Here is a 25428-nt window from a genome sequence, read left to right as displayed (position 1 = left end):
AGAGATGAATATAGAATGTATCCGGACGGATGACTGGATCCTGCCCTCCCATACCTAGGTAGCTTCAGAGGTTATTTACTCTCTCCTCTCTCTCGTCTCTCTCTCATCTCTCTCTCTCTGTGTACGCCTTTTCCTCTCTTCAAGGCCATCAAATATTTTCTTATCGGTGAGGGTGGGAGTGTTGGCCTACAGGCTGTCCACAAAATGGAAGACGTTATGCCAAAAGTCCCACCCAACTAGAACTGCTCTAGTATGGGCGTCGTGTGTGGTGTTGTGTCTTACCCTGGTTCTATATCTCCGGGACCGAGACAGGTAGGTACAGTCTGCCCGTGCTTTTTTTCGCCCTACGTTTGATGTTGACTGGATACAATTGCAGACGCAACGTTGCCATAACGAGGCACGCCGGTTAACCCAACTGCGACACCCGCAAAGTGTCTTAAATGAGCAGTTTCTAGCGGAAGCAGAGGGCGCCCGCCCCGTCAGAAGAACTGGTAAGCCCGAGCGACCACCGTTAACAAGAATGCAGGAAGTGCTTGGAAAGTTTGATTATTAACCATGATATGTCTGCTGAAGGTCCGAGTCTGCCCCCAAACAATGATCAGGGTGCTTCCCTCTTCGCCCGTCCGTACAGGAGATGTGCCACTTGGTTCACAAAACATCGTGCCCCGGCAGCTCCTCATGCCACTAGGTCACTGCATTCCGAATCAACGGAGAATGAAACAATAGCATCGCCTTCGTCAGTAACAAGCGCGTTCAATCCTACTTCCCCCGGCGGGGACCTACTGTCTCCTCTAGAGATTCCCGTGGGAACCGCTGGGGGTCCGATTTGAACCCTGGCCCCTGGGCTAGCTACGCAATGAAGCTGCCGTGAAAGGTGGCCCGCGCTGGGCAAAAAATCAAAATCAAAACCATTACGATACTCACTGGTGCAGTGGCTGTGCGAGAGCCACTGCAGAGATCTACCACAATCTACACTGGCAAGCGACTCGACGAGCGTATTGGTAGCCGGGCCGCAAATGTCGAATCAATCCTGATTCAGATTGTGGGTGAAGTCTCCCAGCAGGAGTGCGACAATTGCCTGAAGAACAATGGCCCCTGGACCAAATACGTTCGGTTCCTTGACATAGACAGAACAGTTACCGCATGTGGTAACTGTCAGTGGAACGGACAGCAGAGCGGTGTAATTTCTACCAGCTCTCGCTTGTTGCCGAGCATCCCTAGGGCCACCGCGAGAATCCTTTGGAAGCATGAACCCGGGAAGAGTCCGCTGGAACTAGATTCCGATGGTCCAACTCTCGGACTTGAACCCAGATATCAAAAAGAGAGCCATGAAGTGCACCAAGTGGTATCATCACTTCGAGCAATACTGCGTTGACATCCGGGAACATGGTGGAACTAAGCCTGAGAATGGGGATTTCGACATGTCGAACCTTGGACCATTTTCAGCTACCCGCAGCGTTCAACTCTCGATTCGCCATTACGATGAGAGACGGATTGAGCCTAACAATGATCGTGATCTCAGACCCAGGTCCCGGCGCGGCCGGTCATCTCAGTCCTTCCATCGACACCTTGGAGGTCACATTCTGACAACGAGTTCGGCCCTGGTATTTACGCCGCCAATGACTTCGGCGAAGGAGCCAAATGTGCCCAGCCGCAAGGAGCTATCAAGGTCTTTAAAAATCCCGATTTCAGAGACCTTTCGGTGTGGGAGCCTGCAAAGGACGAATGGAACCATCTGACAGCGACCTGGCTTAGTATCCAAAAAGGAAATCTTAGAATATCTGACTCCCACAATGATGCCAACAAATTAAGATTTGGCTCCGGGTGAGCCCTGTGGGTCTTCGGAAGGTGCCGCGGCCCACTTGGCCACTTACAATGTTATAACCACGTGACTGTCCCATAATACCGCATCAAAGTTCACTATGGATAGTTACCTACCTACCTAGGTACCTACTTTGTAATTGTCCTCTCCTTTTCAGACCTCGGCTTTCATCAGTTATCACCATCATGTCTTCACCCGAATCCCCCACCCGTCCAGAATCGCCCTTGGATGTTGTTGACGTTGGCCCTTCGAGATGGGAAATCGTCAGCAAACTACAGGAGCGCACTAATATTCTGAGTCAGCAAGATGTCACCAATGGCCTTGGCCCAGCATACGTGACTGAAAAGTTCCTTTGTTCCTCTCTTGACTCTAGCAATACACCTGCATTTATGCGAATGTATAAGCAAGTACCTATTGCCGGCACGGAGTTTAAGAAGGGTTCAATCCGCGCCGCACAGGCTGTCAAGTCCTACGAGCCTATAGAGCTTGTCGCTCTCAAGTCCCTCCAAGAGAAGGGCTGCGATGTTATTCCTCGGCTCCTCGCATATCAGTGTGACCAACAAGCTGAAGACGATACAGTGCCCGGTGGGTTTATCGCATATGTGATATGGGAGAAGGTGCCAGGCGAGTCCCTCAATATGCAGAAGTTCTGGGGTTACTCGTTCTCGGAGCGAGAAGAGATCCGGCTCAAGTTCCGCGAGGTCTACAAGTAAGTTCTCCATTAAATATGATAATAGACCTCAAGCTAATAAGTGAGGATTAGGGCGGTTCAGGCTTGCGGATACGGTCTATTTCCTGGGATAAAGAAGATCATATATCATAGGCCTACTCAAACGATGTATGTCTTAGACCATTGTTGAATATTGGTCGAGCTAATACTTCTTAGCTATCTATCGGGATTCTCTGGCCCGTACCGTACCGAAGACACCCAGTGGTCCGATGGTATTTACTGCGCTTATGGTCTCGTTCGGCCACCTACATCAATGGACCAGATCTTTCCTATTACCAGCGCTGATTTGAAGTATGATGACAAGGGTTGGAGATGGTAGGAGGACGGATTGCACTACAGGACAGGAGAAGAATTGCTACTCAATGAATTGCCTCGTTTCTGCTGTCGTCAAGGCCGATCACGAATCTTGACTATAGCGTTTACAATGGGAATATATATAAATTTTGAACCACATATTTCATTCCATCTGAGATAAGAAAAATAAAACCATACTTATACTCTGGGGCACACAAAGACAAGCTTACGTCGACATCGACGCATCCCAGCAAAGGCTTCGGCGTCGTAATCTACCATGTCAAACGATTGTACACGAACAAGGGCCTATCTAAATCCCCGCCGACTAACGTCATGGACATCAGGTTTTGAAGCCTGGCCCCTATACCGCTGCGTACCACATGAACTTAATTTAGAATTTTATCTGCTGATACCTGCATACCTAGGTAGGTGTGTAGACATCATGATGTTGTAGGTAAAAGATTAGCCTTTGGAGTACCTATTCCTCCAATTTTTTCAATAAGGTTATCTAAATAAAACTTGGCTCTTCTCGCACCTACTCCGTTTCTTCTATCTCGGATCATAGTGACTACCCATAATGGATGAAACTCGTATGTACCTTCCCTCTTCGTCGTTTCTTTAGCATATCATTTCCTCCACGCTTCAACCGACTTCCTCAAGTACCGCAAAAATTATGTCTCTGAAAACTTATGGCTCTGCAGACCAGGATGTCTCTCTCTCTGCTCCCGTTTCTCCTACGCTCCCTTCCTCATCTTCCATCATGAGTGAACTCCCGGATGGATACGTGCTTCATCACTTTTCCCGCTTCAAGTTGCTCCGCACCTGCGCAAAAATGCTTGTCGAGTCCCTTCAAACAAAGTCAGCAAACCAGTGGATTGTCGTTCTCGGCCTACCCCAATCAGCTATCGGAAAACTCGACGAAGACCACAGTTGTTTGGGGGTGTCGAGTATCGATTCGCATGGGAAGGAAATGCTGGCCTAATCAAGATTGTCCCTTCGTTCGAGCACGACTCGGTCACAGATGGGTTTACTAGGGTACTGGATCTGCATCTTATCGGGATGGGACTTGTGTCGGCAACAAGTCGGAAGTGGGTGGCCACAACGACGTATAAGCCGACTGCCAACAAAGGGAAACAAGCTGACCAGGGATTTCTTCCGCCATCTCGCCGCCCGTCTGCCCCTGGGCTTCCTCCCGGCTGGCCAACCCTCACCATTGAAACCGGGCTGTCTGAATCGTTATCTCAGCTCAGGCAAGATGCCCTATGGTGGCTGTCCAACTCTTCCGGTGCGGTGCGAATAGTCCTGGTCATCTCTATCTCGAAACGAAAAGATAGAGTCTTCATCGAAATATGGCAACTGGCGCCACCGAACAGCCCGCGACCCCTCACAAGGGCATACATTCAGACCCTGTGCCAACAAAGTCCCAACATCCCCCCACTAGTCCAACAGCAAGCAGCGTCGCAGCAAGCATACTGCGCACATGAGATCGAGATTTCAGCTAATGGCGTGACTGGTGCCCCGCTCACACTACCATTTGTTGCAGTGTATGATAGACCACCGGCACAAGGAGAGGGAGACATTGTCCTTACAGAGCAAGATTTCTTGGATGTTACTAGTGATCTGCTTTGATACTGCAGTTGAGCCACCCGTGGCATACCATTCGAAAGTGTATCCTGAATGTTACACTAGTATCATTAGACATCCAGTTGATGGTCGAGGGGTGTGATAAAACTACGGAATAAGAAGAAATTAAGGGGCCACAGGCCTAAAGGATATTGATTGACTTTCACTTCGAGCAGCTATCGGTAGAAATAGATAATTGCAGCCAACGACTTGGCGAGGGCCTTGCAGCTATCGTAGCTAACGCAAGTAATTTGGGTGATTCCGCTCTGCGATGGATAACGGCCGTGCTTCCGGGCTTCATGTTGGTCCGACGAAATCGGCCTTTTGAGGACCGCTTCCGGCGGGAATCGCTTGGAAGCAGGAATCAAAAGGCCGATTCTTTGGAATTCCCTGATGGTTTTCGCAAGTTCCCTTCGCAATAGCCAGCCGGCTGGGAACGGATTCTCCTTCGGCAGGTGCGGAGTGTCGTAGGTGTGAGTGATGTAAATGATATCGTTAGTGAGCTCCGGGGTCTGCAGCTCCTGATGCGGATTTTTCGCGTTGTCGAAGTAAGTTAGCAACTGGTAAGCAAGGAGGATACAGCTACGAAGCTGTCTCTCCGTGGGAGGCATCGGACGCCAGTGGGCACTAGTTCAACTGGATAGTGCCGACACCTCTGCTCGGTCGGCATCGTTGTGTTTAGGGGTCTTCTGAGGGGTCTTTTTAGGGATCCTTCTATATCATTATCGTGGCGATTTTGGTACATAAATCTTAATTCGAGGACCGACAATGATATGGCAGGAATCAGGTGTACGAGCGTACTGGTAAAATTATCTATCTAACTAAAAATGATCATGGTCTGTATTTAACAATCTGGTAAAAACAAATTAGTGAGCAAATTCGTAATAAAAAGACAGTATCATCCCATTTCTTGACATGATCCCACGTGGAAAGATGGGTACGAGCGCTCTTACACCATTTCCGACAAGAACGAAGAAGAATCATGATCACGCAGGTTTGCTGAAGCGTCGACCTGACAATTATCCGTTGAGGCTTTCACGGAAAATCGAGGCTTCTTCAATCCAGGACCTGGAATTGGGCCTGCATTTAGGGGACATCAACTGGAGGAGTTGGATTCTCGGGCGTATCTGAAGAAATCTTCGCTCCTGAAGTTGTTCCAGGTTATGAGTGCTATGCAAACATCGCGCTCCACCATGATGGCACAGCTCGCAGATATCAAAATTCCCACCATTACAAAGGCGGCAATAATAGAAACTCTTCCCGATAAGAATATGCGCACAGCAGATATCACAGGACACGCCACGTGGGGCACCTGTTAGCTGCGCAGTTCTGCATGCCAATTCGTCCATGGTAATGGGGTTCTTTATAGAAAATGCACGTATGATGTTCGCGACGTCGTTCCTCCCTCGCGTCAAGGCATCAGATAGTGCGGTGCGACCGAAGTTGTCTTTGACCTCGCAATCAATTCCAGCATCTAATAGAGCACGAACACATTCTGAATGACCTCGATTTGCAGCCGCATGTAACGGTGTTCGACCATATCGATCCCTTTCAAAGGTGCTGATCCCGGAAGGCAGTAGCAAAGTCAGTACGGTGGCATCTTGTTGACAAGCCGCAAGGAAGACGGCTGTCCGACCATCAATATCATATGAGTTGGGATTGGCACCCTTCTCTAGGACTTGTCGAACTGCATCCCAATTACCAAGTTCTGCTGCAAGTGAAAGTGCGGTGCGGCCCTGCCGATTCTTGACCTCTAGGTCAATATCCAAATCCAGCAGGAGTCTGATAACGGATTCATTGACCGCGAGCAATGCTAACATGAGCTGGCGTGCGTCCCATATAGTCTGTAACGTCGATATCCGCACCCTTATTTAGAAACAATTGAACTAGTTTCTCGTACCCATATTCCGCTGCAGTCGATAGACAGGCGTCCAAATCAACTGATTGGGGCTGTACATCCCAATCAAGTAAGAGGAATGCTGTTGATTCATGACCGAAGATACTGGCTAGCCATAGTGGAGTGTGGTCTTCAAAATCTCTAGCGTGCGGGTGCACTCCTCGTTGCAATAAGAGACGCGCCACCTTCTCTGATCCAGTCATAACTGCAATGTGGAATGGTAGGTAAACCTGTGCGTCACCGCACATTGGATCACCACCATTGTCGAGTATGAATCCTGCTATCTCGTCATAGTCGTTCAGGGCTGCAAAATGTAGTGGAGTATAACCTAACCCGTCTTTATGATTGGGATTTGCGCCGTTTTCTATTAACAATCGGACCAGGTTGTCACGGCCATGCTGAGCTGCCCAGCATAGCGGTGTTTCTTGAACAGCATCCTTGGAATCCACTAAGGTACCGAGTGAAATGAACCTCTGAGCAATATTCGGTAGTCCGAAGTAGGCAGCAATGTGCAGCCCGGTAGTGAGAAAAGGCTGTTCGGCTTGGTAAAAACTGCTATCAACACGCCGTAGGCTTTTTTGGGGGTAGAGTCTGTCACCAGAAGACGAGTCAGGCCTGGAGAGAAACTGCATGCAAGAGTTGAGCTTTAGGGGATCCCGCATCAGTTCAATAATAGCTTTCTCGCTTTTCGATGAGCTGGCATTTGGCGTTGCAGCATCGAGGTCGTCACCCCAAGAAGCTCGAAAGTGGTATCCCCAGGAGGCAGCAGCGTATGGGCCAAGAGGATATTGACGGAGACGCATTTCGAGCTCCTTAGGTGTCAAACGATGCGCTGTTTTGAATACGTCGAATGAGAGGAATGTTACACAAATGTTGCCAATATCATCATGTGCCTTTGGAAACCAGGTTGATTGGTTTCGCTCGAAGTATTCCTGGGCTGTGTAGTGAACCAACCGGATAATGTTGCTTTGTTTATCAACTGTCACTAATCCTGCACAGACAGAGACCATATCGTCTAGGTCGGGTAGATTCTCTTTGTCAAGATCCGATTCCCCAACTTCAACAGTAAGTGCAACCTGCAGCTCGGTTGTAGTGAGTTGTCTTGTTGCGCAAGTGATCCATGCTAGGACCTGCATTGCTAACTCTATTTGATCTGGGACTTGCCCTTTGATTCGCTCCATGGCATCGTGGAATGCAAAGCCGTATTGTCTAGTACTACAGGACAGGCCTTCTAAGGCAGATCTAATTGCTTTTGCTGACCGTTTTCCCACCAAGGAATTGAGATAGAGTTGCGCAAGCAGGAACCTATACAAGTTAGATCCTGAGACACTTATTAAACGGTGATAGGTAGGGGTTCATATCAACTCACATTCCGTCAACAGCTTTCGCAATCGCATCTGAGATCTCCTCTTGCAGATCTGGGCTTCGTGATACAAATGATGGGAGCATTGTCAAATTACCTTGGATGTATCTCTTCACGTCGTTCTCTCTAGCACGGATCTCAACTGTGGGCTGCTCGTTGAACATCTCAATTATCTCCGGGATAAACCGTGACGTTGCAAAAAGGTATACGTTACACCCACGCTTAGCCTGCATGCTAATAACCACGTCTAGGAGGATATCTCGTGACCTGTCGGTGATCTGACATTCGTCCAAAGCGTCGATAACAATGAAGATGCTCGAGAAATCGGATGCGGTTGAGAGCGAATGCATGGCTTCTGAAATTTCGTTTATTGACGGTCTTGTTCCGGTATGCATATGCGTGTTGTATAACGCTCTCACGCTGCTTGGCACAGTGTGTTTCCTCCGAACCATCTGTTTCAGAATATTTCCCAGGAGGCTGGCAGCGTCCTGCTCATTGTGACGCTGGAAATTGCAGTAGACATAGGCTATGGCTACGTCACTATCATTGCCATATCGACCATAGAGCTCGTCAACCACAATGGACGTCAAAATCGTTTTCCCGGCCCCCGGAATCCCAGGGCAGAACAATGTTCGATTTGAATTCACACCTGTGATCCACCATTGGAACTCAGGCGACTCTAAGAGCCACTGACCGGTCCCTTGCTCACGTCGATTGATATAGTCCTTCTGTAGAGTGGCGTAATTCATGGGTGATAACCAGTCTAGGACCACTTGGCGCTCTTGGTCGTCTTGATGCTGTGCCAGTCTTGTGACAGTATTTTGCGTGATCTTCCCGTTAAAGGCATTCAAAAGTACAACATTACTGGTAATTCGAAGGCGCAGTTCCTGGATATCGTTTGGTTCCCATGTTAGGCGTTTCCAGGCGCGCTTCAATAGGTTTTGTTTCTTGTTGTTCGGAGCCAGAACAACTATGCCATAGTTGTGAATCATCGTTTCGGCATCGGTGAGGACATTGCGGCAGTTTCTTGCTATCCCCGTAGCTCGGCGTCTTGTTGGCTGCTTAGCTCCTTGCCAGACAAGTCGATTGCCACATCGTGTACAACGAGTGATAGGTGTCTGACTCTGCCAAGCATGGGTTAGAATTAAAAATAAAGACAAATAAAAGCAAAAGCAAAAACAAAAGAAAAGCCTACTCGTCCGAAATGGCCTTGAATTGGGCAGGCGCGTCGACAAACTTCTTTCGAATCTCGTTGGCGAGCGTGACCACGGCGAGAAAATCCCCGACACCGAACCCGAAACTCATCTCGAGGTTTCAATGCGAAAATACGAATACCTTGAATAGGACGGAAGTCACAATCAATCCAACAGATATCTACGGAGTGCGGAATAGGATGAGGGAAGGGAGAGAAAGCTCAGCTGCAAGGCGGGGGGTGTGGGGCGGGAAAGGTTGACACGTCGCTGCTGCAGTCTCGAGGAATCAACACGCCATTGGCTTGTAAATCGATCTAACTAGAACGGGTTGTTGGGGGAATAGAGGAATTTAGAAACAAGAGCTCAGTGTGATTTTTGTTATTTCATACCCACGTGAGGAATGAGATCTAAGATGTCTATGTTGTAGAATGAGTGTTGCTCCGTACCCCGTCCATGTTCACTAGTTAGATACTAGTGGAAGTAAATCTCCCCTTTCATTGCCCCACCGAATACGGGCTTATTCGCCTCCTTTCCAAGTTTCTGAAAGTCTATTGGAAATAGTGGGTTCCAGCTGAAGACCCGGAATTTGCTAGTCAAGACCTGAAGAGTAATCGACAATTCCGGCGGCGTGTATATTTAGGTATGGAACCCTGATTTTATATCTTTACGTCGTTGTAGTCTTCATTAGGGCCCACCCGGGCGCATTCCGCTTGATATATTTGGTTAGTCTTGATCAACAAGGCATGGTCTGTGTTCAGCTAAATTCGGCAATTCACTTAGTCTGGGCCAATGTCTACATACGGAGCATCGTACGGAGAGTACTCCATACTCCATATATTAGTGCGTATACTATACTTAAGGTTCAGAATGTACGTGTTCAGCTAAGTAAGGATTCAGAATGTCCAGAGCTGTCAATTTAGGGTGGCAATACGCGACGAAGTGTGCCACACGGGACTTTGGTCGATATTGATTTAAACCGTAGATATCCTATTTTACTTCCATTTCGAACCAATTGCATAATTGTAAACTATAATTATATGTTTTAACTATATATAATCCATCGATTCATTACTAGGTTTCTTTTCATGTAGATCAGGCACAAGCCTGACATGTGGGGTCGATTCCCAAGTCATCCAGGGCCTAGCGTTGCTACCCGGAGCCCGGGAACAGGTTCCTAGGTTCCCAAAGTACGATGATACCACTACCTACTAGGGTGGACGGAGTAGATCTCGAGGCACCCGGTTCACCCCCAGGACCCTGAAGCCCCGGCACTTTGAGTCCCGAATTATATAATAGTGGCGAAAAGAACAGTACTGAGTATCTAGGTAATCCTTTTCTAGCAGTAACGACCGTATAGAGAGAGGTCTACGGAGATGACGGGGATCATGGTGCGATGTGAGATGGATGAGATTGAAGATTTGCGAAAGCTAAGTTCTAGACTATGAAATCTGACAGGCCAATTGGACTAAAGTCCCCAGTGGATTTGATGTCACTAGTGCCGATCAGCTGAGTACTAGTTTAAATCTCAATCTAGCGGGACTAACACAGCACGTACTACGTAGTATAGCCGACTGACGGGGAGACCTCACTCGGGAAGCCAGACCCTTGCATATCCAGATCCCACTACCAATAATTTTGAAGTCGATCGTGGCAATGTGTAGCGATTAAACTACATATATCTCCATCTTTCCTTTTTCTATTTTCCTTCGCGTTTCTCAATTGAACTTTCGCATATTCGCTGAATTCTTGGTGACCGAATAGACAATAACACAACAACTGGATTTGAGCCACTATACCTTTTGCTACCCCTGCCTTATCATGACCCTGAAGAGGCACAGCCAATCGGCTCATATGAACGCAACGCTCCAACTGCTGGGGCGCGTACGTGACTTGAAGAACAAGAAGCGAAGCATTGTTCTCAACGGCAACGACCTCGACATTGCCTCCATAGTCGCCGTCGCCCGTCATGGAGTCGAGCCCACTATCAGCACGGACGAGTGTCTGGCCAAGCGGCTCGAGATCTCCGTCGATACTCTAGCCGATGTCATCTCTCGGAAATGTGTCATCTATGGCGTCAACACTGGTTTCGGTGGCAGTGCCGATACTAGAACCAACGAACTCATCGACCTGCAGACTCATCTGCTCCAATTTATCCAAAGCGGAATTATCACTACGGCTGACAAGGATCCGGCCAGCAATTCGGAGCGGGAACCATCCCACGTGATGCCTCTCGCCTGGGTTCGAGCCGCAATCGTGGCCCGCACCAACCAGAACCTTAGGGGTCACAGTGCCATCCGCAAGTGCGTGCTCAAGAGCCTTATTGACCTACTGCACAACGACATTACACCTCTAATTCCTCTTCGGGGGACCATTTCTGCATCTGGAGATCTTATGCCCATGGCATATATTGCTGGAGCAATCATGGGCAACCCAGATGTCTTTGTTCAGGTGGGTAAGGGTGCGCAAGCCATAGTTATGCCTTCGTCTGAGGCCTTGAAGATGAGCGGGCTCTCCGCGTCAGGACTCGGCCCAAAGGAGGGACTTGGGCTAATCAACGGCACTGCTCCTTCTGCGGCATTGGCAAGCTTGGCATTGTATGATACGCAGCAGCTTGCGTTGTTGTCTCAAATGTTGACGGCTTTTGCGTCCGAGTGCTTGGCCGGAAATGTAGAGTGGGCTCATCCCTTTGTTCACGCGACTCGACCTCACGCTGGGCAAATCGAGGTGGCAAGCAATATCCGGCGCTTCTTGAAGGGTTCCAAGTTTGTTGTTGGCCTAGAGTCGCAGGAGGCATCTGGCGACGGGCTCTGCCAAGATCGGTATTCAACAAGAACAGCTCCTCAGTGGATTGGACCGTACATCGAGGACCTTCTCTTGGCACAACATCAGCTCGAGGTGGAGCTCAACTCCACATCAGATAACCCTCTGGTGGATACGAGCAAACAAGAGGATGGTTCGAGCGGGAAAGTGTACTCTGGTGGAAATTTCCAAGCAGCTGCCGTCACATCCGCTATGGATAAGGCTCGCTTGGCCATTCAGATGATAGGACGAATGCTTTGGTCCCAAGTTACTGAGATGATCAACCCTGCTACGAATAATGGACTCGAGGCCAACCTTAATGCCACCGCGCAAGAGAACTTCACCATGAAGGGAATCGACATCAACATGTCAGCGTACATGTCTGAGTTAGCGGCCCTGGCACACCCGGTCTCCGCCCACGTCATGTCAGCTGAGATGCATAATCAGGGTATCAACTCTCTCGCTCTGATTTCAGCTCGACGCACTATGGAGGCTGCAGATCTGTTGGCGCATATGAGTGCCTGTCACATATATGTCTCGTGCCAGGGTGTTGAGATCCGAGCAAACCACGTCCGATTCCTTTCGACGCTCCACACAAAGATGAAGGATTTCACCGCAAACGGAGCCTTGTATGGGCTCGGATTGAATGACTCACAACTTGAGACACTATGCGCGTCACTCCTCCCCATTGTACAGTCAAGCTGGTATCGCGCAAACTCCAATACTTGGAAAGACCGTGTCTTGTCTGTCGTTGATGCTGTTACGTTGGCAGTCAATGAATTCGTGGCCTCTCACAGCCCCGATTGTTCAGTGTCAACGATGATGGCCTTTAAGAAGCGTTTTCACGGCCTTGTGTCCAGTACAGCGGAGCAAATGTTTTATCCTGGTCCGACCATTTCTCCCGAGGAGGTGGCGATGCAGCTTGGTGGGGGGACTGCACAAATATATACCTGGGTGCGCTCGAACCTGAATATCCCTATGAACCGTGGCCTCCAAGACGATCCTTTATTCAACGCCCAGGAAGGCCTTCCCACAAAGGGCAAAAGGAGCATAGGAAGCTCGGTGAGCATGGTGTATGAGAGCTTGATTAAGGGCGAGATGATGGATGTGATTTTAGAGGGCTGGACGCAGGACTAGGCACATTGTACATTAAGAAACTTGACAGTATTCAAGTACGTGGTTGAATATATATCGCGTGCGGATGGTGGCTGCACGGTCAATGCACTCGCTATCAGTAAGTCAGTGGACGCATGTTATGGATAACAAAGGAAGAGGTGGGATATTAAGACGCTATCTACACACATCTTCCGCTTTTATTCAACGGGCCATCTTTTCTACGAACGTTGTTCTGCTCTTTATCACACTTATACCTCTGATCCCATCAAGCACATTACCAGTATGTGTTTGCTACTGGCAGTCACTAAGCCGTAACTCTTTAGTGGCTAACTCGATCACCCAGGTCCCTGTTGATCGGAATAAGCGTGGCACTTGTGGGCTAAATTATACTGGCTCATCTAGTACATGCCAATGTTGATTAGTTATCCTTGGACGTGCGGCGAGGGCATATGCTGAGGGGAACCGCGTATCAAAAACGACATCGAGTTAAGTCAGACGCTTGTTTGCTTTAGTTGAAGAAAAGGATGCCCCGCTAGTTGGCCTGCTGTTTTTCTTATATTTGGATGCCAGACAAGCATCTGCTTGGCGAGGTCCAGAAACGCTTCCCTCTCCTCTCCCTCAAGGAAGGAAACAGTGTCTCCTAGTTTCCAGTCGGGGATCATGTCTTCATAGAGAAAGCGACCTAAGATGTTTCATGAGTCTGAGAAAAATCCGACCGTGATAGGGAATCCAGTATTATCATACCATTATTGTCGAAAAATGGCCCACCGAAGTACTCCTCTGCAGTCTCGCATAGTCTACCGTCTTCTCGTCTGACAGGTTGCGGCCACGAGTACTCTCGCATGAATTGATACCTTTGGATGACCTCTGGATGGGGTGGACCGAGTAAGGCTATCATTTCGGCGATGTGTAATTTAGCATCGTAGCGACCTTGTTGATCGTGGATATGCTGAAATAGCTCTTTGCCTTCGATCATATCCCACAACTGACCTGGTATTAGTGGATGTAACAGCTGTAGAGAATAAAGCCTTTGGACGCACCAGAACACCAAGATTCCAAATATCCGCAGGCATTTGCCATCCATTACCTAGTATCACCTCCGGGGCCCGATAGTGGTCTGGCTGAATAGGCCAGACGCCCCAGTCGTCATCTTCCTCGAGGCGAGTTGCTAAGCCAAAGTCGACAAGCTGTGGTATACTACTCAGGCTTTTGAGTGGTGCGAAGTCACTACGGGACTGGTACACTGGTCGCCCCGTTGAATCAATCTTGAAAGCCATCGGTCTTTCAAGCTGAGAATCCATGAAATCAGCAAGCACGGTTGCATCCTCGAATGAGACCATGATGTTTTCAAGCTTTAGATCTAGACAACCGCCTTGGCTTAGTATCGCCGACGGGAAGCAAGGCCGAATATCGACTTACCCGTATGAACGATCCTGCATTTTTGGTGAAGATAATCAAGCCCCGTAAGAAGAGCACGAATGTATGTTTTGATGAGGGGTAGCGGCATCTTTCTATCACCAAAGCGCCGTTGATACATCGACAAAGGCTCTCTCATAGGCGGATACACAAGACATGAGTAAGAACCTTCTGAACCTTTGATTTCAAAAGAGTCTAGCAATGTTCGGATGAGTGAGCGACCGCGGTGTGATGGGTCTGCTGTGGAAATGTGCTCTTCAACCTCGCGCTCATGACCAGCAGAACTCGCATTGCTATTGGCAATTTTTAGTGCTACAACGCTCTCTGACTCTTCGAAGTGCCTGTATATTTGTCAGAGACAGAGCTTTGAATTGGGCAGAAATTATTGAAGGTTACCCTTGTAAATCACGCGCGAGCCATACTGTTGAAGACACGCCCCAACCAACCTTCACCAGTATTTGGTAACGATCGGCGAGTACCTCTCCAGGCTTCGCTGGGTAGAAGTACTTGGAATCATATACTGGCGAGATCTCTTCATCAATGAGTATGCCGGGCAGTAAAGGTGGCCCGGGAGAAGGGGTGGGAAAGGGTTTCTTGCGAAGCAAGGCAGACAACCGAGGAATGGACGGCCTTATAGTGTTCATTACAGAGTTACTCCCGTTAAGCAGACAGGAGAATGTGATATAAATAGTTGTCGAAGAAGAAGATCAAGAAAAGAGCCTGAGCATGGCTGGTAAACATGATCACGTGGCCAGGTATTCGTGATGTGCCTATTCCTGATACAGACTAGTGGGAAACAAGCTGTCAGCCAATGAGGTCATCGGAAGCTTCCGACCAAGGCAGCGAGGTAGGGCACTCAGCTCGGAGATACTTGACAGCATGTTAGGAATATTAGGTGAAGCGTTATGGGCAACGAGAAAACCGACCGAAATTTCATCCATTCACAATGTACCTGCACTCCACGGCTCTAGTTGCGTCCTGTTTCATTTCAATCGGAAGGGTCAAGACCATTGGTGGCATTGGATTAAAGCAATATCCGGAAAAGCGGACAGATGTGAGAAATGCGGAGTGGGATTTCTTGCTTTAATGGGAATCAAGGAATGGATCTGGCCGAATGGTGCCTTCATGATACGGAATGCGTCCATAACACACTCCAGATCCACCGAACTCTCTAGCCTCACCCTAATTGGCAACCCCTTACGAGTACCCCGTATCTTGTACCCTGATCAACTACAGTAAAACCTATTTATAACGAATTAATTCAGACATGGTAAAAAATTCGTTATATCCAGGTGTTCGTTAAATCAAGGATGCCATATAATAAATATATATTTCTGGTTTACATACAAATTTAGGCTCCAAAAAAGCTCCTAATGTCGCTCTGCTTCTGCCCTCCTATTTTTCTCGCTTCAATTAACCTCTCATGTTTATGAAGAGCACCAATTAGCTGGGTTTCACCCTATTCCTGCTGCTCTTCATATAACCGAAGGGTTTTTAAAGCTTCAATAGCCTCAGTGTGTGAAACCCGGGGTTATTCAACCACTATCTCATCCTCATCAACCTCTCTAACAAAACCACTAAGTACAATATCATCAATAGCTTCAATACTATCCTACACAAGCTCATCAACCGGGTTAAGAAAGTTCTCAATATCCATTGGATTTAGCACCCAATTCTGCATAATAAGCATGTTAGAAGATATCTCATTAATCAGAGATTCAATACTAATAGTAGTATTACTACTACTAGTATCAAATGACATTGAGAGCCCTTTTTGAAAGCAGTTCTTAATGGTAGAAGCTGATATATCAAGCTCCTAGGCTTGAATACCCCATTAAACAGCTTTTAGCACATTCATTGAAAGCATAGGATCTCGGCCCTCATCGAACTCAGATACGATGAATTTAACCCATTAGCGCTTCCAATAAGCTTTCTATATATTAATAATACCCTAATCAAGAGGTTGGAAACGGCAGGTTGAATTCGGTGGAAGCCAGATAATCAGGGTGTTTTAAAGCGGTGAAAAGCTATTATTAATAGCTTTTACCGCTAATTCGTGCGCTAAGAAATTATCTATAAGAAGCACCACCTTCCTATATTTTATAGAAGCGTCAAACCACCGAAGCCAGTCTTCAAAAATCTCGCTTGTCATCCAGGCCTTACTATTCGACTTCCACCGGATATTAAGATTATTAATATTAATACCGGTAGTAGTGAAAGCCCGAGGATTTTTAGCAGTGCCAATAAACCAGGGTTTTAGCTTTTCAGAGCCATCGGAATTGGTGCAAAACAAGGCTATAATTCTAGCCTTTTCCTTTTTCCTTCCAGGTAGAGACCGGGTAGAAAGACTTCGATCAGGAATTCGCTTCCAAAAAAGGCCAGTTTCGTCACAATTGAATATATCCCGAGGGCTATATGATTCAAGAGCTTAACGAATTGGAATCATAGCTTCAGAAGCAAGCTCCGGGGTGCTTCCATTATCACCATATTGTAAACGGTTGCGTATAGATTCACGGTGTTGAAATCCAGTAAGCCAGCCATTGCTAAATACAGGCATTTCAACACCTTCGTAGATAGGGATTTAGCTCCAAAAAAACCGCGCTTTCTCACGTATAACCTCCTAGGTTATAGGGATATGACACTCAGCGAGCTTTATCCAATTGATAAGTGCTTTTTCGAGATCTGGCCACCGTGGTATACGAGCGCGCTTCGCATTGAATTGGTGATCCGTGAGATCGGTATCAAGATGAAGGTATCGGGAGGAAAGGATCTCGGAGATTGTAGAGCAAGAGAGACGATAATCATAGGCTTCATAAAACCAATTTGCAAGCTACTTCTGCGAAAGCAAGGGGTGGTTTCGGCGCTGGGTTCGGAGAGCGACTTTTTGGGAGGTTGGAATGGATCGGCGAGGCATTTTGATTGGTTAAAAAGGGATGACAAAATCCTGGATATAGCGAATTTTGTATGGGAGAAATGATAAATTAACGAACTTCGTAGTAAGGGGGTTTTAACGAATTTTGTATGGCGGATTAATTGAAGCACCGGTTTCCGTTCGTTATATCCGGGAATTCGTTATATCCGACTTCGTTATAAATAGGTTTTACTGTATCCATCCAACCATCTACGTTATATCATTCCCTTCGACACGTATCCAGATACATACGACCATAGGGTGTGGAAAATAGGGCTTCCCGTCCGCTCAGCCGTACTCAAGCCACACGCCGGTGAGTTAGTAGTTGGGTGGGTGACCACCAGCGAATCCTCACTGTTGTATGTTTTTTTGTTTTCTTTAACGGCTTCTGTGCGCGGCAATTATCAATGCGGCTCAGCGCCGGCATACTGGAAGGTTCCGGCATCCTGACGTCGTCCACAGCCCCGGAGCCCAGGAGGCCGGGCGGTGAGAGCTAGGCACCGGGGCATTGTCTCTATAGGGCTGTATTCTTCATTCGGGAGCTTCATTTTACGCTCAGCAGCCAAGCGCCAAGCGGAACTCAAGGACTGGGTAGGGTGATATGGACGAGAAACAGTTTAACTTCCCTGGGAATGGCGGGGAATATGACGACAGTCACAGCACATCGACAATCAGACTCTCGTTAGGGAAGTATTCCCCGCCTAGAGTGATGAGTTGACTCCGTGCCAATGCCGCAGGGGTGAGCCAATCATCTCCAAATGTCTCATTTTGCCACCGGCTTTCCCAAATCCGCCCAATTCCCCGCATATCCTTTTCGCGACACACCAATAGGCAGCGTAATCTATCCCCACCCCCGTGGGGAAATAGGGTTTGGCACTCATGCCGATCGCTGCGGGATCCTCGATGGTAAGACGAATTGATGCATTGTCGATTGGCACACGGCTATAAATCACTCCAATGGCCTGTGAACAACCCTCCTGTGACTCTCACATCTTCTATCACCCATCACCATAGTTACCTCCAATATCATTTGACATCCTCTAAAGATTCACAACAAACATGAGCCTTGACAAAGAAGAAAAGCAATTGGAGGATATATCCAAGGATAACGTCGAGCAGATAGAGCATGCCGAACATTTCGATCTCAAAGACCAGTCCGATCTCAGCAGCATTGAGGCAACAGCTGCCTCCAAGACAGCTTGGTTAATCTGCATTGTCGTTTCCATCGGCGGTCTCTTATTTGGTATGTTGTTATTCTCACATATGCAACTGTGAGAGACGAGTAGCTAACAGGGTGATATCCAGGCTACGACACGGGCTACATCTCCGCCGTTCTCGTCACAATAGGATCATCTCTCGGCCATGTCCTTAGCTCAAGTGAACAGGAAATGGTAACCTCCCTCACAAGTGGCGGTGCTCTGGTCGGTGCAGTAGGAGCTGGTCTCACTGCCGATCGATTTGGTCGTCGTTTACCGATATGGGGAGCCTGCGTGGTCTTCGTGATCGGAACTGCGCTACAAACAGCCGCCTTTTCTGTTGGCCAATTCGCGGCCGGAAGATTCGTTGTGGGCCTTGGGGTAGGAAGTGCATCTATGATCGTTCCTCTCTATAGTAAGTCCTTTTCCTATTCACGGACTGTTTCGATGGGCTCACGGATCCACAGTTGGTGAGCTGGCACCTGCGCAATACCGCGGCCGCATGGTTGCCTTCAACAACATGAGTGTCACATTCGGTCAATTCCTTGCGAGTGCCCTGGGTGCGGGCTTTGCTGAGGTAAAAGGTGAGGGGTGGCGAGCAACTGTCGGTCTCGGAGCTGCTCCAGCTCTTGCACTGGCCGGGTTACTGTTTGTCTGTCCAGAATCACCTCGACAGCTGGTCACTCATGGCAAACGGGAGGCAGCGGAAGCTGTTCTTCTACGAATATACCCAACGTCGACCGTTGGGCAACGGCAAGCTAAAATTAGATCAATCGAGTTATCCCTTCAAGAAGTATCCATGGACAAGGAATCCCTTTGGGTCACTTTCAAACGCATTTTCACCACACCCTCGACCGGCCGTGCAGTTCTAACCGCCTGTATGATCATGGCGATTAGTCAACTTGGAGGTTTTAACACCCTGATGTACTATGCCGCAACACTATTCTCCATTGTCGGATTCAGCAATGCCACAGCCGTCGGTATCACAGTCTCCGGTACGAATTTCGTCTTCTCAATTCTCAATCTCCTACTCGTGGATAAGTTCGGCCGTCGTATTATCCTGACGATCACCGTCCTTGGAATGTCTCTCTGCATGATCGTCGCTGTCATTGCGTTCCGATATATCCCAATAGATACCGAGACTCTGGTTGTGGAGAGTAACAACATCGGCTGGCCAGGCATCCTGGTCCTCGTCGCAATTATCTGCTACGTCGCTTGCTATTCATCCGGTGTCGCCACTATTGCATGGATCGGCACTGAGCTAATTCCTCTCGAAGTGCGAGCAATGGGCACTATGCTAGTATGTCTACCCCCATTCCATGTCTTAACATATATGCTAACGAGCCGGACTAGAACACCGTTACATGCTGGAGCACGAATATCATCATTTCATCTACCTTCCTTTCGATGATGAAGGCTTGGACCCCAAGTGGTGCTTTTGGGTTTTACGCTGGAATCTGCTTCTTCGGTTGGGTTTTCGTAGTCTTCTTCTACCCCGAGTGTAAAGGGATGCCATTGGAGGCTGTCCGAGAAGTCTTCAGCACCGGATTCGGGGTCAGGTATTCAAAGAAGTGGCAGAAGGACCACAAAGATGATGTCAAGGTGCAAACAATTGTCTTGGGACATTAGATACGAGACCTCGGAGTGATACGCGCCTACATGGGATTGCTCAGTAACAGTCTCTCACTTTAATCTCGCTTTAACCTCACTTCCACTAGAAGCTTCATCCACGTATCATCAGAACATTCACACTTGATCTCAAGAGATTATACTTGATGCCGTAGCAGCTAGAGAAGTGAGTCCCATGAACTAAGCCCTACTAAGTTCCAAGTTATCGCTGACATCACCGACCCCATTTTCACCTGTTTTCTATTCTCTCGCGCTCTTTCCCACCCTTTTCCCACCAACCTCCTAACCTCTATTTGACTTCTTTCTACCTCTCTCTAGACTCATTTCCAGCCCTTTCCTCCCCTCATCATGTCGGGATTTAGGATCCCACTTGTTTCGACGAGTCACTCGCTCTCATTGGTGGCAGGATGGCTGGACAACTTAGAACCCAAAGATGCCTGGAGCGCCAAAAGCCAACGTCACCAAATACTCCTCGCAGACGACGCAGACGACGCAGACGACGCAGACATCCGCCCTTGCTCTATGCTGCTTTTATGACGAGTCCACTATGTACGCATTGCGCTGGGACAAAGCCAATATACCCCTCCCAGTCGATGGTCAGCGAAATGGTAAGAGGCGTGGACCCTCTTCAGGCGGAACGCAAGGCGAACCAGTCGTCATATGGGCGCAGGGCATACCATTTATATCTGTCCTCGCGGATTACTATGCACTAGTATTCCCCCATCTGCGCAGATATAGGTGGCAGCCTACCAAGAAAGTCAGTCACCCTCCGAGGAAATTCGATCTCAGGCTGAAGTTTTCTTGGCATCACGGACCACCATGTGAAGGAGCTGGGTATCAAACCATTTCTCAACGCCAGTACATCCTCGAAGCTTGCAATTGGCTAGAACCAACTATGTTCCTCAGCCGCCTACATCCGAGATTAACGTTTTTATGCTAAGACACACTAAAAGCCTTCGCGCAGCATGTGTGAGATATATTATGAACGGTTGCCTATTTGAGATAACAGTGGGCGGAAGTCCGATCGAAATGGGAAACTCCGAAGAAACTCCGTCCAAAACGCAGATCCGCACAGATTTGCACATTCTCAGCTAAATATAACAATTATGAAGTGCGATACCATTTGGTCTGCTTATCTGATGCCGTACCATTTGGCTATATGCCCAGTACGGAGTACGTAATCTTATGTGTCCTTATGAGGTCCCTATTTGGCCCCCTCTGTAGTCTGCTTCTATGCTCAATCATGAGACCATATTCGTCTCCTTTAAACTATGGTTGACGTTTGAGACTAGCGTCATTCTGAAACTACATCGGCTTAATATGGAAGACCCGCACGGGACGATTCAGAAGAATACTAACTTGATTGCCTTCTCCGATCTCCCAAGTTCACACAGCATACATGTGAACTCGTCAGTGTAATATAGAGAGGAGACATGAAACTAGATGATCCTTAAGATGATCATTTCCAATTTCTGCACCGGAAGGGGAGGCAGCAATTCAACTCAGGGCGTTGTTGTTCCAGATGTCGATCTATAGATAATGTCTACTGGTGTCAAATCACCATTATAAAAGGAAGCTGGTCTGCAATTCCTTTGGAGCATAGCAATTCCACCATCTGAACCAACAAGCAACTAAGTCCATCCTTTCTCTTATTTCAAGATGCAGCTCCTCTCTCTTTTCACCTCATTGGCTCTCGTGTCTGCCGTCGTCTCGTCTCCGGCAGCAGACTTGAACGTGAACGTTGCCCGCGCAGACGATCAGCATGGCAGCTACATTGTTCCTGGCCTCGGAGCACGCAAGCAGGAGATCCTGAAGGCCGGTGGTAATACTCGTGACATGGCCATTGCCATGCTGGAGACGTGAGTTGACTTCTTTGATTTCCGCGCCTGATTACACAACTCACAACTATTAGCGACAACATGACCACCGATTACAAATACGGTATGTCCAAATGTTAGCCGGCAGACCTAGCAGTGGTGCTAACTTTCTTTAGGTGACGGAAAGACCGGCGACGGCACCAACTTCGGCGTGTTCAAGCAGAACTGGTTCATCCTGAGAAATTCTGCCGCTGACTTCCTGGGTCAGACCGTTGACCAAGTCGACAACGGTGTTATCCTCAAGTAAGTCCCGGAGTGGCTTGCATGCCAAGATATATTATACTAACGTTCGAGCGCTAGCACCGATCTGGCCAAGGACATCAAGGCTCGTCACGAGGGCGAGGCTAAGTACGGTTATGAGAAGTGGTTCAGTGGCCACCGCAACGGAGAGACTGGTCTCAAAAACCCTGGCACTGATGACATCAAGAGTAAGTCCTCTCTAATATGGTCCCCTGATTCATGGATCATCTGGCTGACTTCGTCGACAGCCTACATGAGTGGTGTTGCATGGATTCAGCAGCAGCTTGAGAGTGATGAAAAGTACCAGAGCGACGATACTCGATTCTACGTTCAGGTCGTGGCTATCTAGACACAGCCATGGAGACCTTGTCACGGATAACTTGCTACACATCGCGGAATAGGTCTTTGTGTCCTACTATTTGATGTGTTCCGCAGCCGTGCCACATCCCTTACTATTTTCGTCCACCTGCTTGGACGATATTGTATTACCACCCGTGTTATTTGAACCTTAGTTGTGAAATACTCACACCAATACACTCCTTTAGATTACAGAAAACGCATAGCTCCATTCGTAATTGGCAACTAGTCGTGCATTCCTGAGAGAAGTGGACCAAAAAGCATTGCTAGATGCTTGTGTCAATTTGCGCTGTGAATCGAGGTCTGCTGCTTTCGCAAGGGCCCTGCCTGCCGCTAGTAAGAAACCCCCTGCATCAGGCGCAGCTGGACTCGTAGGTTGCTTTTGCATATGGGGAACTATCCGTTCCACAACCGTCTTTCAACATGACGGTGTCGAAACCTTGAGCATGAGCGTCTTGTAAAGTAGAGCCAACACACTGATCGGCAGGAGGACTGTCAGATAAGAGGTGTCGGGGTATGCGGAAAGGAAATGGGAAGCAATATTCGTTGAAATGTTCGCTCCCCACGCATAGCGCGGTGCGGACGAGTGTTTGCTCGATCGATTAGCATGACCAACTTTTGTCTTTGTGTATTCATGTCCAGTTGAGGGGCTGTATCACATGCCAATCAGGTTACCAGCTGAGAAGGAGAGAGGAAGAGGGAGAGGGAGAAAGCTATGCTACGGTGGTGCTGTTTATCAATGGTGGCCTCACAGACGGGCAGTCACGACAATTACACGATGTATTTATAAGGATCAATGCAAAGGATCTCAATGCCCTTTCTTAAAGACTAATGACAAGCTATTAACTTTTTCTGGATAGTTCCATATGGGAATTCTCTACAACGATACTTCCATAACAGGACCCTTGTAGATGTGCCGGGCGTGTACAACGTAGTATATAACGGCGAGCAAACTGCTGCCTCCAATTGCCAGAACACTCCAGTTCATCGTTTCCACAGTTGGGTCCATTGTACTTGGCCAGAAACTGAAAAAGACGACGATGGTGAGGTAGATAATTGCATACCCGTTTATCACGGTGCCAACAATGCCGGGGCAATGGAAGGGTCCCCAAACAAGCTTCGCACCAGGCACGTTGACAATGTCATCCTCGTTGTCATTATATCGGGAGATGTCGCCACGGACGCGGCGGTAAAAGAGCAAAACAGAAACCATGAGGTAGGAGAGGTAGATACCCGCCACTGCCATGGAGACGATGTCCTCCATCGCGGTGTTGGAGCCAATGTTAATTAGGGAAAGCAATGTAGCGACGGTCACTGTAAGAAGGATGGCGAAAATGGGCAACTGTCTTGTGGAAGAAATCTTGAAAGCAAATGTTAGACCATGCATGACCTGGTTCCTGGAGAAGCGCTTACCTGACTCCACAATCGCCATCCCGGTACTCCCCTATCTCGAGAGAAAGACCAAAGCTGCCGGGATGCCGCAGCCAGTAGACCCATTAGGGAGCAGACATATATAATGATCACAATAGAGATCATGGTCAATGATCCTGGTACTGAGTCTGTTGCTTCCATGAAGATACCCATAAAGTTGTACCCAGTGATTTTCCCCAGCTTACCACCCAGGTCAGAGTCGGTGCAAAACATCATAACAATTATCATGCCGAAGCCGAGGCAGCCATTGATTCCGACACTAATCATGAGGGCGTTAGGGATAACGGTCGAGGCATTAGCGACCTCTTCAGACATCTAGATGAGTATTTGTTAGCTAGAAGCGTATAGAGGAAAGCGTAGCTCCAAGGAAACTTACATGGACGGCGGCGTCACCTCCAGCGAAGGCAAAGGCGCAGCTGGTCATACCAACGAACCAGGATAGTCCTTGTGTGGCAAAACCTCCTCCATTCTGGAAAGACAGAAAAACCTGCTCCTTGGTGTTATGGTCGGCCATATAGACGAGGGGGATGATAATGCCAAAGAATCCAAGAATATGCACAACCAAAATGATCACCTCAATGCGGGGCAGCAAGTTGCCGCCGACCAGATTCACGGCCAATGCGAGACTGAGCGAACCCCAGACAATCAACGTGCCTTCCCAAGGCAGGGCGTTGTAAAGGTTGTTTCCTAAGATCGCGGCACCCTGGATCATCTTCCCCGTCAGAAAGGCACAAGCGGCGAATGCACTCTGCCAGCCGAGAACAGCAAACCATCCTGTAGGTTCAAGTGTCAGCAAGAGTGGATAGTTTCTGTCTGTGAATGAGCCAGGAATTTACCTGTGATAAAACTCAGGAACTTCTGGAGTCTACCGGGGGCAAGCATGGCAGCCCAATGGTATTGGCCTCCTGCGGTAGGTGCCCTATTTGACAGTTAGTTCTGGCTCTAGCTTCAGGTAAACTGAGAAGGAACGTCACACATGGAGGCCAATTCCGACAAGACCATAAAGTTGGCAAAACAGCCAACCCACCCAAATATGTAGGCATATATCGCACCGCCGGAGCCGCCGCTGATATCTGTTAGAGAACGTTGCAAGACAGCAGGTTTTGGATATGGAAACACACTTTGTGAGAGGGCCAGTGAAAGTACTAGGTGACTGATTAGCGAGGAACTCCGTGAAAATTTGGAATTGGACTAACTCACCCAAGCAGGCCTTCCCAAGTACCTAGAATAGTACAGCTGAAGCCGAGGATCGACAGAATGCCGAAGTTTCGCTGACAGAATCGAAGTGTCAATAGAGGTTTCTATCCTTGGAGAATGCATTGCATACCTTAAGGACTGGCCTCTTTCCCATCCGCTGGAGATGCGCATTATCACGGTCCACCGGGCCCCCGCCCCTGCTGGTGACGGAGGTAGTGGTCTTGAATTCATAGGCGACCATGACTTTTTCTTTTTCTGCGGGAATGGAACGGAGACAAATTGGAAATGAACCTCAAAGTAAATATGAAGGACGCTGGGTGAAAAGTACGAAAATAGG

General features: G+C 48.3%; 9 protein-coding genes across 9 annotated transcripts; 6 read left to right on the top strand and 3 right to left on the bottom strand.

Moving 5' to 3' along the window:
- Positions 1-2007: 2007 nt before the first annotated feature.
- N7489_004212 (uncharacterized protein) lies at positions 2008-2871 on the top strand (the record flags this gene model as incomplete). The annotated part of the gene is made up of 3 exons (XM_056709964.1): positions 2008-2531; positions 2586-2660; positions 2709-2871. The coding sequence occupies 3 exons, from the start codon at positions 2008-2010 to the stop codon at positions 2869-2871; spliced, it is 762 nt and encodes a 253-aa protein (XP_056568385.1).
- Positions 2872-3519: 648 nt separating this feature from the next.
- N7489_004211 (uncharacterized protein) lies at positions 3520-4475 on the top strand (the record flags this gene model as incomplete). The annotated part of the gene is made up of 2 exons (XM_056709963.1): positions 3520-3786; positions 3834-4475. 2 exons carry the CDS (start codon positions 3520-3522, stop codon positions 4473-4475), a joined length of 909 nt encoding a protein of 302 aa, XP_056568384.1.
- Positions 4476-4645: 170 nt separating this feature from the next.
- Positions 4646-8721, bottom strand: N7489_004210 (ankyrin repeat domain-containing protein; the record flags this gene model as incomplete). The annotated part of the gene is made up of 4 exons (XM_056709962.1): positions 4646-4990; positions 5960-6222; positions 6272-7671; positions 7736-8721. 4 exons carry the CDS (start codon positions 8719-8721, stop codon positions 4646-4648), a joined length of 2994 nt encoding a protein of 997 aa, XP_056568383.1.
- A 2019-nt stretch (positions 8722-10740) lies between these two features.
- On the top strand, positions 10741-12858 carry N7489_004209 (aromatic amino acid ammonia-lyase; the record flags this gene model as incomplete). The annotated part of the gene is made up of 1 exon (XM_056709961.1): positions 10741-12858. The coding sequence occupies one exon, from the start codon at positions 10741-10743 to the stop codon at positions 12856-12858; it is 2118 nt and encodes a 705-aa protein (XP_056568382.1).
- A 470-nt stretch (positions 12859-13328) lies between these two features.
- On the bottom strand, positions 13329-14897 carry N7489_004208 (putative protein kinase; the record flags this gene model as incomplete). Its single annotated transcript, XM_056709960.1, has 5 exons — positions 13329-13519; positions 13582-13822; positions 13878-14197; positions 14257-14594; positions 14650-14897. The coding sequence occupies 5 exons, from the start codon at positions 14895-14897 to the stop codon at positions 13329-13331; spliced, it is 1338 nt and encodes a 445-aa protein (XP_056568381.1).
- Positions 14898-18223: 3326 nt separating this feature from the next.
- On the top strand, positions 18224-19989 carry N7489_004207 (uncharacterized protein; the record flags this gene model as incomplete). Its single annotated transcript, XM_056709959.1, has 4 exons — positions 18224-18407; positions 18470-18775; positions 18828-19660; positions 19714-19989. 4 exons carry the CDS (start codon positions 18224-18226, stop codon positions 19987-19989), a joined length of 1599 nt encoding a protein of 532 aa, XP_056568380.1.
- Positions 19990-20337: 348 nt separating this feature from the next.
- On the top strand, positions 20338-20526 carry N7489_004206 (uncharacterized protein; the record flags this gene model as incomplete). The annotated part of the gene is made up of 1 exon (XM_056709958.1): positions 20338-20526. The coding sequence occupies one exon, from the start codon at positions 20338-20340 to the stop codon at positions 20524-20526; it is 189 nt and encodes a 62-aa protein (XP_056568379.1).
- A 1122-nt stretch (positions 20527-21648) lies between these two features.
- N7489_004205 (uncharacterized protein) lies at positions 21649-22455 on the top strand (the record flags this gene model as incomplete). The annotated part of the gene is made up of 5 exons (XM_056709957.1): positions 21649-21848; positions 21902-21930; positions 21983-22109; positions 22167-22294; positions 22355-22455. The coding sequence occupies 5 exons, from the start codon at positions 21649-21651 to the stop codon at positions 22453-22455; spliced, it is 585 nt and encodes a 194-aa protein (XP_056568378.1).
- Positions 22456-23340: 885 nt separating this feature from the next.
- N7489_004204 (uncharacterized protein) lies at positions 23341-25332 on the bottom strand (the record flags this gene model as incomplete). Its single annotated transcript, XM_056709956.1, has 8 exons — positions 23341-23823; positions 23877-24209; positions 24271-24668; positions 24731-24813; positions 24871-24960; positions 25016-25039; positions 25095-25165; positions 25222-25332. 8 exons carry the CDS (start codon positions 25330-25332, stop codon positions 23341-23343), a joined length of 1593 nt encoding a protein of 530 aa, XP_056568377.1.
- Between the last annotated feature and the right edge of the window lie 96 nt (positions 25333-25428).

This window comes from Penicillium chrysogenum (assembly GCF_028827035.1).
Source record: "Penicillium chrysogenum strain IBT 35668 chromosome Unknown utg000002l_segment0_segment0, whole genome shotgun sequence".
NCBI lineage: Eukaryota > Fungi > Ascomycota > Eurotiomycetes > Eurotiales > Aspergillaceae > Penicillium > Penicillium chrysogenum.
Note: the sequence above shows the minus strand (reverse complement) of the source record. Positions and strands in the feature narration are given on the sequence as shown.